An 11,388-nucleotide genomic window follows, 5' to 3' on the forward strand; every position below is an offset into this window, starting at 1 on the left:
GGCGATGCATTGGGGGACGTTTGTGCCGGATCCGGCCGATGTGTTGAGGACGCTGGGGGCGCTGGAGTGGGCTTGTGAGCAGCAAGGGGTGGGGTTTGCGAGGGGTTGGGGGAGGTGCAGTTGTGATGGGAGTCGGGCTTGGGAAAGGGACCCGTGTTTGTGGCGATCAATCATGGTGAGAGCGTCTGTCTTTGAGTCTGTGAAGGTCTTTTTCGAGTGCCAGTCTTTTCTCTATTATGCCGTGGTCGAACCTAAATACATAGAACCCTCCGATAACTTGTTATTCTCAAATTTCAGATGGTCTCTGAAAAACTCCGCCATTCCCCTCAACTCCTCAGCCGTCATCGGTGCTTCGACGGCAGCGAAGGGGCCCCTGTCAGTATCCAAGAATCTGTATTCGCCGTGACACCACTTCCGAAGAATCTCGTACTCCTTGTCATGTTCCTTAAGGGGGTGCTCATCCACTATTTGCCGCCCGCTTCCGGAGTGCCATTGTATCTTGGCCAAGCCCGACTCCTGTTCAGCCCATAATGTGGTCCATGACCTCATGGGGGGGCACATGTGTCGTTTTTGGGCCATGGTCAGGCGTGCTGTGAAGTGGATGTAGGTCGGCACCAACTGCGTGTTCCTAAGGTAGTTGTCCCGTGTCTTGAGCCCGAGTAACCACCAATACCAGGCTTGTCGGGTTGGCTGACCTGTGGATATATGAGACCCCCCTTCTCGATCGCTCGCGCAACCCATTGATTGATGAGACTCACCTGAGTGAGGCATTGTAGCCACCGCCCTTTTCGTCTCCTTGATGCTATGGGAAAACCTACTCACAGTGATGTCCCATTCGAGAAACCTGTGTTTGAGGTGCTTCGCAATCTCCTTGTCGTCAAAGGCGACCCCAAGCTCTCCATGAAGCTTGCCGACCATCCACACCAACGAAAGGCCCCCTAGCGCAGCATCACCGTTGCCACCAACATCTGCATGGGAGCCGAGGAACCAGCATTGACTAACAGACGCCGTCGCAGGCTTAGATGTCCACAACACCGGCTGAAACTTGGACCGCTCTTCATCCAATGCCACTGCTTGAAAAGCGTGCTGGACACGGTCCGGGACCTCGTTTCCCACAAAGGCAAGTGGCCTCGGAGACAATTGTACAATGCAACCCAGAGAGCTCACCGTGTCCCAGACGGCGCACGCGGTGATTTTAACTTGGTGTAGGAGTCTGGAGCTTTGCAGTTTAGCTTGATAAACCCTGTATTTCTCTCCACCCCTTGGGGATTTCTGGTTTGCCCAGAGGGTGAAGAGACCGCGCAAATAGTAGAGGTGCTGTTTTCTGAAGGAGGCCGGCATCGCTGATAAGGGAGGCGAGACACTGCACCGCGAAGGCGCCGCGCGAGAAGCCCACAAGAACGATTTCGTCTTCCCCTTCCCTGAAGTTCCAGTTGTGGGAGAGAAAGCTGTACGCGTTGCGGATCTTGGCCGAGATGCCTAAGATGGTAATTTGTTGCTGTGTTAAAAAATTGGGGACTATTGGCTGCATGACATCCCCCTTCAAGGCAGCCGTGCTGGCCTTCAGTTCAGGTGTTCTCACCTCTTCCAGTCGCACCATCGACGAGCTGTGCCGGCGCGCTTGTTACGCTTCCGACCCCACCGTCGTAATAGACGATCTGGAGGCAACCATGACGGTCGACAGGCTCCAGACACCGCGCGAGAGTCGCAACGTTGGTCAGTGGTCTTGCCTTGTTAACACCATCCTGCCATGTACCGTCGCAGAAGACGAAGAGGCGTTTCCTGATCTCCCTAGCTGCCGCCGCCACATTCGGATCAGGTCTGTTTAAATGCGTGGGCATTGTACTTTTGGGATAAATTCAAATAAATACATGCTCTGGGAGCGTGGGGTCATGGAGGGGAGTGGTTTACGGGGTAGGAAGAGGACAGAAGTGGCTTCTTTCGTGCTACCCGAGCTGCCCGATATTGAAACCGGGCATGCAGTGATCATTCGATGGGACCACTTAAGAGATCCACGCATGCATCCCAAAAGACGTGGCATGCATTAGTATGCGGGTCGGCTAGGGAATGGTCCAACGGCCCAGCGATGTAACGGACTCCCCGCCATCGTTCTAAAGAGGGAGGCCGGCCAATCGCCGTCTTTCGAGGAACTGCTGCAGACTCGGTCGACCTGCGGGTTAGCAGCCATCTTCCAAGCAGCGGATAGTAAGGGCGGAAAGGGCGGGACACTAAAGAGCTAGTATTATTGGGAGGCAACGGTCCGCCCACCCTTGATTAGATAGGTAGGTAAGCCGGCGTCTGGCTATTAACTGGATTCCCCCTGCATTTCAGCCTAAGGATCCCTCCCTCCTGTTGTCTCTGACAAAGAAAACAAACACAACCAAGGCCGTAAAAATGGCCTTGAACCCCAACGATAGTCTGAGAAGGATGATCAACAATGGGATGCAGAAAGGAGGGCCCAAATACTTCTTTCCAACGTCAAAGTTGGAAGAGGTCCTTGATCGGAAACGTATCGAGGCCACCCTAGAGGGCGTCCGCCTACAACTACCAGCTCAGAAACAAATTGTATCGAAGCTAACCGACTTCGTCACAGAGAGAGCATCTCCTATTTTTGCAGGGTTGGTGATGATGGGGAAACCGTGGCTAATCACGAGCTTCTACGTCAACAGCTTTGATCAGGAGAAGCTGCCGATACGGTACAACTTTCGCCAGGATAATACACTAGACTTTATTATTGGCGGGGATGTTGGTGGGAGGGAAATCGACGCCATGTTCCGTGGGAAGGGTCTAATGTGGGACGAGCGAGATGTTGAAGAGTTTTGTAAAGATAGACAGTGGGAATTTACAGCTCCGACCTTTCAAAAGGCGAGGTTCAGGTATGACTTCGCGGCCGGGACGGCCTTACCGTTCACAACACCCCCCGAAGAGCTTGGTTCGGGGGGATCTGGGCGGGTGGAGAAGGTCACTATCCACCGAGACCACATCGACCACACCACGCTGCCTCTTTGCCAGGTGTGTCTCAGTCGTAATCTAGGACTTTACCTTTCATGTACAACTAAGCTAACGTCCCGGCGTATCAAAGAGATCCTCCTTGGGCGAAAAGACGGATCCCGTCATTGCACTCAAGACGTTGCAAGGTGGCACTCCTGAGGACCGGGAAAAGGCCGCGGAGAAGGAGGCCCGCAACCTTGAAGCTGTGCGCAAGCTCGAAAGCGACAACCTGATAAAGGCGATTGCATACTACCGCATTGGCAAGTCTCACTGTTTTCTATTTCCCATAGCGGAAAATGGGAATCTTTGGCATTTCTGGGCGGCGAGAATAAAGGAAAAGGAGGAGGGCCAGAGCCACCGAGGGGACAATAACTTTCTTGTTTGGGTCTTCACGCAGCTCGTCGGACTTGCCGACTCACTGGTTGAGCTGCACGGGGAGGTCCCAAACATTCGCCACGGCGATCTGAAGCCCGAGAATATCCTCTGCTTCCAGGATGGTAGCTGCGCCGTTACCCGGGATGCAAGCAAGCCGGCTGGACCGTCCATCCGACTGGTCATCACCGACGTCGGAATTGCAAAGAGGCACAAGGGCCCAACCCAGCAACGTGCCGTAACCTCGACCGTGGTATCAACTACCCGATACGAGCCCCCCGAAATGAGTCAGACCAGGAAAGGCCCAATCCACTCAAAACTGTCACGACGTTACGACGTGTGGTCACTGGGGTGCATTTTACTTGAGTTCCTGATCTGGCTGCTATACGACTTCGAGGGACTGCATGATTTTACCACCGCCTTGGAAGATCGTTTCTACCAGTCCGACAAGAAAGGCACTCATATTCATCCCATTGTTTCCCAGTGGGTCAAGAAGATTAAAAATGACCAGAATTGCCGAGAGGAATCGCCATTTCGGGACCTGGTCACCTTGATCGAGGAAAGGCTCCTGGTAGTGAAGGTCGAAACCCTACCAGGGACTCTATCAGAGGCAACGGAGAGCCACCGGCACACAGCCCAACGATTTCGGAAGATCCTGCTACGCAAAACACAACATACCACGGACAAAATCGCCGAGATTATGGGACGCCGTCGTGTCTCGGCGAAAGATATGAGAGAGGAGCTGGAGAGGATCCTTGAGGATATAAAGCAGCAGAGATTTGAGATCAAAAGGGCGAGTCGCTAAATTGTGGCGATTAGAGAGAGGGACAGCGAGGGACATCGAGAGGGGGGAATAAAGCGCGATAGAAGACATGGACAGATAAAAAAAAACAGACTGACTAAAGGAAGAGAAGGGGGGGAAAACGGAGGGGTAAAGACAAAACGAAAAAATGAATACAGATAGGCCTGGCCCTTAGTCTTTACAGGATAATACAGTGAGGTCTTTCTCCATCAACGCTCAAATCTCATGTTTAGATGCTATCTACCTACATACTAGCATTTGCAGGAACCACTTTAACCGCTTTTTACGATCTGGCACAAGAGATAATGCCCTGAAAATAACCACATTAGTCGTTTAACTAACGGTAACCGGGAGGGAGTATCAGGTAAGGTAGTGAGAGGTAGGACTTGCCTTGATATGCAATAATCCTCATCCTCACAGCACCTGGCGTAGATTGCTTCAAACTTATTGACTACTTCCTCTGATTTTGCCCTTTCTTTGCCGTCCATTAGGAGGAGCCTGCTCTCCATGAAATATAGCATGTCGACAAACATGTCGCTGCACCTCTCATGCTTCCGGAGCCTGTCAAATTGCTAAACAACACTCGTCAGTGCAAGTCCCACATTATCAACCATAGCTTCACGACCAGCTACCAATCCACCTCGACAAAACCAGAAGGGAACACCACAAACCTTCTTAACCGCCGTATTCTCCGTCGGCGGCGTCGCCAACGCATAAAACAGATCCCCCACAACGTCCTCATCCCTCACCCTGCGCGGCGGGGACGCCTCAGCGCGGCGCTTAGAGAACTCGTCGACCCCCTCCCAGCCCTCGACGTACCACGTGACAAACTGCAGCAGCACACAGCCTAGCGACCATGTATCGTACGATGGCGACACATACCCCCCCGGTATCTCACACTCGGGCGGCCGGTACGTCTGCGTCTGTCCGATGCTGTCCGCCCGGACTCGTGATACGCTCGTCTTGCGGTGGTAGTCGGTCAGGCCGAAGTCGGAGATCTTGAGCGTGCCTCGGTGGTTGTTGTTGTCGCTGTTGTTGTCGTTGCGGAACCAGAGAATGTTTTCTGGTTTGATGTCGCCGTGTCGGCCTTCGGTGCGTTCGTCGGTTGTGGAAGACGGGCCGGGGTGGTGGATGAGATGCAGCCCCTGGGAAATGCCCAGACTCTCGCGGGCAATCCACCTGGCGAGGTCGTAGCTACGCGCTTGGTTGTGGATATCCGGGAAGTGGTTCTGCCAAAGGTCTGCCAGGTTGCCGCCGTCGGCCCAAGAGAAGATTAGATGGTACTGGTTGGCGTATTTGAACGTGCATAGGAGTTGGACGAGGCGGTCACGGTGTTCCTTCCCGTCGAAACGCTTCAGGTTGCTGATCTCCCTTTGTATGTCGGACGGATTACAGTTCTGGTGGATGGACTTCACGGCATAGTTGGCCTTGAGAGACGCAACGCGCTGCAAAGATATGAGTAATTACTACGTATGATAGCCAGCAGCAGGTCAAAATGGCCACTCACACAACTATCGACTCGACAGTGGCTTCGATGGGCCGGGTGGATGTGCACCTTTTTCACCACGGAAAAACCTCCAGGCTGCTCGACGGGTTCCCATTCCTCGTTGGGCTCGGTAAAAGGTAGTATTTCTTGGGGCTTAAATTCGTAATGGGGGGGTCCTCCGGCGTTTACAGAGTCGTCATGGGAAGCGCACAACATGTTGAAGTGCGGCGCCAGCAGCTTCCACTGGTTTCTAACAAATGCCTCGCTGTCGTGCGACTTCCAACGAAAGCCCTTGTCAAAGGGTGGTGTGAAAGCTTGTATCCCATTCGTTTCGTGCGCTCCAGTGTCCTCTCTTACCATATACATGTATGGCTGGGAGCCTTTGCAAGGGCCCACCGCAAAGGGGAGGTGGTGGTCGTCGATACCCTCCTCGATTAGTTTGATAATGAAATAGGCCTTACCAATGAGTGTCAAAATGGCAAAGAGCTTCCTCCGGTCCGGGACAATGTGCGAAACAATATCCTCCATGTAGCCATGTTCGGCAAGTTCCTCTCGAATTGTCGCGGCACAAATGAGGCTCTGGATCTCATCGTCAGGTAAGAAGGTTTCCTCCTCTGAACGATTTATCCATTCTAGGCATCGTTTCCTGGCTTTCCTAATTCTGTACTGCAAGCTTGGGGGTTCGTCGCCGCCATCATGATTGTTGCTCGCTTCAGACGGGGCGGTGCTGGTGAAGCTCGGGGCTATGCCCGACCTTGAACCGAAGGAGGAAACGGATGATTTCGGTCCATCTGGATGGGATTCTGTGCCCAATATTGCCGTCGATACGGATAGATTGGTGTTAGTACTATCCCGTTGTTTCCCAAGGCCCGTCCCCCTGGTTTCTATGAAGTCTGCATCAAGAAAAGTGGTAGGGGGCTTCAGAAAAATCAGCTTTAAACTCATAGTTATCGTTGGTTGCCGTTGGGTACACAAACCACATCAACCCTTATGGTGTATTCCGAGTCTCTTTGTTTTTGAATCATTGTCCTCGGGTGGTAAAGTTGTTGCTGCGGTTCATTCGTGGCCATGGTATCATTCATATTGATTGCCCCGGTGCGGCCAGTACACACGGATGGGAAAGCCAACAATATTGTATGAACTTCAACAGTAGACCAGCAACGTCTGCCGGGATCAACCACTTATTATAATCAGCCGGCTGTCGCCAATATTCCGGTCTGAGAACTGGCGGCGGATGCCTGGCTGTGTGCCTGAGAGACACAAATTGCAATTGTCCTGTCATACCACACGCCCCGACACATGGCATATATTGTCAGTCCGCTGCGCAACTTCATGTCCCGTTGGGCCTCGTCCGGGCACGCCGTACATTTTGACTTTTCAGTACACTCGGTGAATGCCGATATTCGTGAAGGCCCCGGCCAAACTCGAACACTTCCCTCGCACACCCCCTGACCGAGCACTTGTGACTCAAGCCACACATACTTGACAGAGAAGGTGGTGTGCGCTTATGGCCAATCAGCATCCACTAACTCGGTTTATTAAACGCCTTCACCGAACCCATGAAGCATGTTTTTGCTGTTTTGGGAAAACTGTTCGGGCCCCTTGCTAGTTCTTTTTCGCCCGACAATGTAACCCTCCGGTATTATCCCTCGGTGGGGTTGTCAGGCGTGGGCTGACTTCTGATTCTTTAGTCCTGGCACGACATTAAAGGAGGAAGGCTGTGTAAAAGGTCATGCGTTTATGCCTTTGCGCTCGAACTGCGATCTCCGAAATGTTCTTTTCACAGATCCCCAATTTCGACGTCAAGGTTAAACACTAAAGACATGGCCGTGCCCTCTCTAGTCCAAACTTCTTCTCCTCCCAACTGGCCTAGCCAGATGTCTCGACTCTTTCACTCCAACATGCTCAAGAGATCAAATACCGGTGAAGTGATCTCGCCAGCGCTGCCGCAAAACGACCCAAATGTGCAGGTCTACAAGCTCCCCTTAAAATGTGTGAGGAGTATCGATGGTCTGGTGGAGGCGCTGCAACAACTGACCGAGAAGCCAGGCGGCTTCAAGGTCGAGGTGAGCAGGTCAATTTTGCATGGTTACTTTATAGTTTAGTATCTCACACCCGAAATCCAACTTTGCCACAGATGCGACACAATTCCTACATTGTCACATCGCATCATGAACTCAAGATTGTGAGTTGCTCCCTCTGCTTGCCTACGTGTCCCACAATATATAACTGCGCTGCTAACCGTATCTGTCAACGGCTTCAGAAAGATATTTTGGCTCGCATTGCGGTTCAGGAGGATATATCATTGCCCCAAGGCCCCTCTCAGCTTCGTACTCGACAAGGGGTGGAAGGTCACGGGCATACTTCCGAGTTGCGTCCCGAGCAGGGGCCGACACTCAGCAACGGGAACACGGCGACTGTACCTTCCAAGTCATTGTGATCTGTTTGTGGGGTTTAAGCCGCGGAGAGTGTAATGTCAATTTGCCTGTTTTCCTTTTGGTGAGCGAGGGGTCTCCCAAAATCTAGGAGCACTCATCACATTCACAGCCCTGTGTCAAGAAACCTAGGTAGCGTTGAAGAGTGGTGCCTCTACAGTCAGTCTCATGAACACCGCAGTGGACCCAACTTTTTAGCATACAATGGCATCTTGCCGATCCAATGGCTCCCTATACATGTCATGGTACTGGTGGTTGTTTCGATGGGGTCGGGTTGATGGGGGCACGGCGCAAAGGAACCCTTGCCCTCTTACCTGATATACAGATACACTTCGTGCTTTTCTTGAATACTGATGCGGTAGCAAACGACAGGTGGTGGCCGGGCGGAGTGCTCAGACAAAAGATCCAAAGACAAGAATTACGGGTAGGTCAAAGGTTGTACCGCAGCGTGTGTGGAGCCGGGTTGTAGGCCTCCCTACCTCGATCGACTGCCCGACGCTCGACGGGCTGTTTGCTCTGGCTGACTGCAGTGATGATTGGTTTCTTTTTGTTTTTACGCTTCTAAAATTTCTTCCTCTGCTTGCCGCCCCAGCTTCTTCCCCCTTTCACCTTTCCAAATCCTTCCAGCCAAGTTTTCCCGGGCAGTCTCAACGCCACCCCCTCTTCAGAGGCCGCTTCACTCCCAGTTAAACGAAACGAGCAACTACCACCCAGTTTTCTAACAATCCGACACCATGGATGCCTTTCGCTTCATCCAGGACGCTGTCCCATTTGCCCAAGCCGCTCTGAAAACCGTGGAACAAGCAGCCGCCCCGGCACTGGAAAACTTGGGCGCCAGCGCAGCCGGCCTCGCTCAGGGAGCTGCTGATGCAGTTGCTCAAGCTGCTCCCATTGCACATGCCGCTATCCAGTCCACAGGGGAAGCGATCGCTCCTGCTCTGAAAGTCGCAGCAGAGCAAGGTGTCCCTTTTGCGCATGGCGTTGTACAGTCCGCCGGAGAAGCGATCGCTCCCGCCTTCAAGATCGCCGCAGAGCAAGGTGTCCCTTTTGCGCACAACGCGGTGCAATCCGTCGGGGAAGCGATTGCTCCCGCGCTGCAGATCGCAGCCGAGGCTGGCGCGAATGGGTACACCTTCGCGGCCGCAAACCCGGCCGCCGTGGCCTGTGGTGCTGTGGCTCTGGGTGGCTTGGCCATCGTCGCGGCCCCGGGAATTCTCACGGGCCCGGCGCTGTCTGCCGCTGGATTTACTCCCCTTGGTCCTGGGGCTGGTAGGTCGTTCCCACTTGATCGGGTTAAGAAGGGTGTGACGCTGACATGTCTGCTCCTCGTTGTAGGGACAATCGCCGCGATGGTCCAGACTCCAAATGTGGTTGCCGGAGGTGTCTTCGCTACGCTGCAAAGCGCTGGCATGGGAGGTTATGGGGCAGCGGTGGTTGCTGCCGCTGGTCAGGCCGTTGGAGGTACTGTTGCCGCGGCGGGAGGCGCGGGGGTGGTTCTCTCAAACATGGCAGCTTAGTGATGTAGGCCAGGCTTCACAAGCCAGGATTAGAGGGGAAGTGGTTCAGCAAGAGGCTAATAGATGCGTCTTGTTTCCGATCGATACGGGAGATGTGATGCTGTAAGGAGAAAAAGTACCGACAATTACTTCACGACAAGACGACATGAATACCTACGAAACAACATGGTAACTAAGGTACCTGATAACTACCCGGTTGCATAGCAAGTCCGCCCTTCAAGTCCCGCATACCTATTATCGGTTTATACTTTGTTCATTGTTACACCAGGTCAACTACCAAGGTAACACGTACGCTTCCCAGGAACCGACACATTGTTCGATGCCGATGCTGTCTACAGTATAGACCCAAATTTTACTCTTACTCGAGGATTAGCGGACATCACGGGTAGCTCCTCAACTCTTGCTGTCTCTCCCAAGAAGGCATTTCCATCTGAAAGCCTGGTCTAGTTAAAATCCAAAACCCCAGTACATCACTTACGGGGTTGCCTTACATCATGTCAGGCCAGACACAGACGTGGAAATTACCGCGGACAACCCGCCACTGCTGTTTATTACATACCTGTTACAAGGGCTGGAATTCCAGGGCTTGAACAATCAGCTGCCGGGGGAACCGGCAAAACCAAGTGTATTAATAAGAATAATCTTCAATGGCCTCGAGAAGTCCATGAAGAGAGAAAGAGAAGTTCTGGAGCTATCTGACATTCTGAGTCTTCTTATACATGAAGGGTTTCGGTGAGAAGGTGAGAAGGTGAGGAAGGGCGTCTGACGAGGACGCCAATGAAATTAGTGAGGCTGGCCGATGAGTGGCCATTGATTTCTGAAAATGATTGGTGATGGTTGAGTCCACGTAATGATCCGTGTGGCATGATGGTTGAGTCCATGATGGTTGAGTCCATGATGGTTGAGTCCATGATGGTTGAGTCCACGTGGTGATCCGTGTGACATGATTGAGTCCATGATGGTTGAGTCCACGTAATGATCCGTGTGACAATACCTAAGATATAGAACTGTGGCAATTACATGTAACATAGACTGTAACAATGAAACTATAAACCCTTGCTAGGTAGGTAGTCTGAAAGCACTCACTACTGTACGATCATCTATCACGAAAGGAGGCTGTCAAACTTGCTCAGCTCAGAACAGGCATGGCGAGGCTCAACGGTTACCTCTACCGAATTGGAGTAGCACCGTCAGACCAGTGCGCATGTGTGACGAACCTACTTCAGGACCCTGTCCTGTTAGGGTTCAGCTTCGGTTGAAGGTAATCTCTCAAGGGTGCTTAGGTTCGGTGCAGCCAAAGGGTGCACAACAAAGACTTGTCTCAACAGTAGGCTTTCGAGCTTGTAGCGAACTGTAGTTGTGATTGCTAACTGGAGAACTCCCAGAGCTCTCCAGTACGAGTGACTATATACTATCTAGTATCACCACTCTGTTAGTGATAATCGTCCATTATCACTGACAACTAGTGATAATCGTCCATTATCACTGACAACTGGTGATAATCCGGTTCTTATTGGTCCTTAAGCGATTGGCTGCCGGCGTCCTGCGCTGTCGGCTGTGGCCGCCCTGGCCACCTCGGGGTCATTCCGTGACAGTATGTGGGCAAGCTAAAGAGACAGTGGACCACTTCCTATTCCGATGCACAAAATGGACAGCGTACCGAACAGAGATGCTCAAATGTACAGACATTCAGAGAAGCAATATTTCCTTCTATCTGGGAGGGAAATCGCCGTTGGACAAGAACGACTGGACTCCTAACATGGCAGCTGTTCGCGCAACCATACA

General features: G+C 52.4%; 5 protein-coding genes across 5 annotated transcripts; 3 read left to right on the plus strand and 2 right to left on the minus strand.

Annotated features, from left to right (window-relative positions):
• Positions 1-234: 234 nt before the first annotated feature.
• On the minus strand, positions 235-1,841 carry CHGG_09320 (uncharacterized protein; the record flags this gene model as incomplete). The annotated part of the gene is made up of 4 exons (XM_001227246.1): positions 235-618; positions 823-1,129; positions 1,260-1,479; positions 1,583-1,841. 4 exons carry the CDS (start codon positions 1,839-1,841, stop codon positions 235-237), a joined length of 1,170 nt encoding a protein of 389 aa, XP_001227247.1.
• Positions 1,842-2,394: 553 nt separating this feature from the next.
• On the plus strand, positions 2,395-4,168 carry CHGG_09321 (uncharacterized protein; the record flags this gene model as incomplete). The annotated part of the gene is made up of 3 exons (XM_001227247.1): positions 2,395-2,618; positions 2,670-3,012; positions 3,083-4,168. 3 exons carry the CDS (start codon positions 2,395-2,397, stop codon positions 4,166-4,168), a joined length of 1,653 nt encoding a protein of 550 aa, XP_001227248.1.
• Positions 4,169-4,711: 543 nt separating this feature from the next.
• On the minus strand, positions 4,712-6,721 carry CHGG_09322 (uncharacterized protein; the record flags this gene model as incomplete). Its single annotated transcript, XM_001227248.1, has 4 exons — positions 4,712-4,726; positions 4,837-5,610; positions 5,673-6,569; positions 6,629-6,721. 4 exons carry the CDS (start codon positions 6,719-6,721, stop codon positions 4,712-4,714), a joined length of 1,779 nt encoding a protein of 592 aa, XP_001227249.1.
• An 831-nt stretch (positions 6,722-7,552) lies between these two features.
• Positions 7,553-8,091, plus strand: CHGG_09323 (uncharacterized protein; the record flags this gene model as incomplete). The annotated part of the gene is made up of 3 exons (XM_001227249.1): positions 7,553-7,717; positions 7,789-7,836; positions 7,915-8,091. 3 exons carry the CDS (start codon positions 7,553-7,555, stop codon positions 8,089-8,091), a joined length of 390 nt encoding a protein of 129 aa, XP_001227250.1.
• Positions 8,092-8,820: 729 nt separating this feature from the next.
• Positions 8,821-9,603, plus strand: CHGG_09324 (uncharacterized protein; the record flags this gene model as incomplete). The annotated part of the gene is made up of 1 exon (XM_001227250.1): positions 8,821-9,603. The coding sequence occupies one exon, from the start codon at positions 8,821-8,823 to the stop codon at positions 9,601-9,603; it is 783 nt and encodes a 260-aa protein (XP_001227251.1).
• Between the last annotated feature and the right edge of the window lie 1,785 nt (positions 9,604-11,388).

Source organism: Chaetomium globosum, genomic scaffold (genome assembly GCF_000143365.1).
Source record: "Chaetomium globosum CBS 148.51 scaffold_6 genomic scaffold, whole genome shotgun sequence".
NCBI lineage: Eukaryota > Fungi > Ascomycota > Sordariomycetes > Sordariales > Chaetomiaceae > Chaetomium > Chaetomium globosum.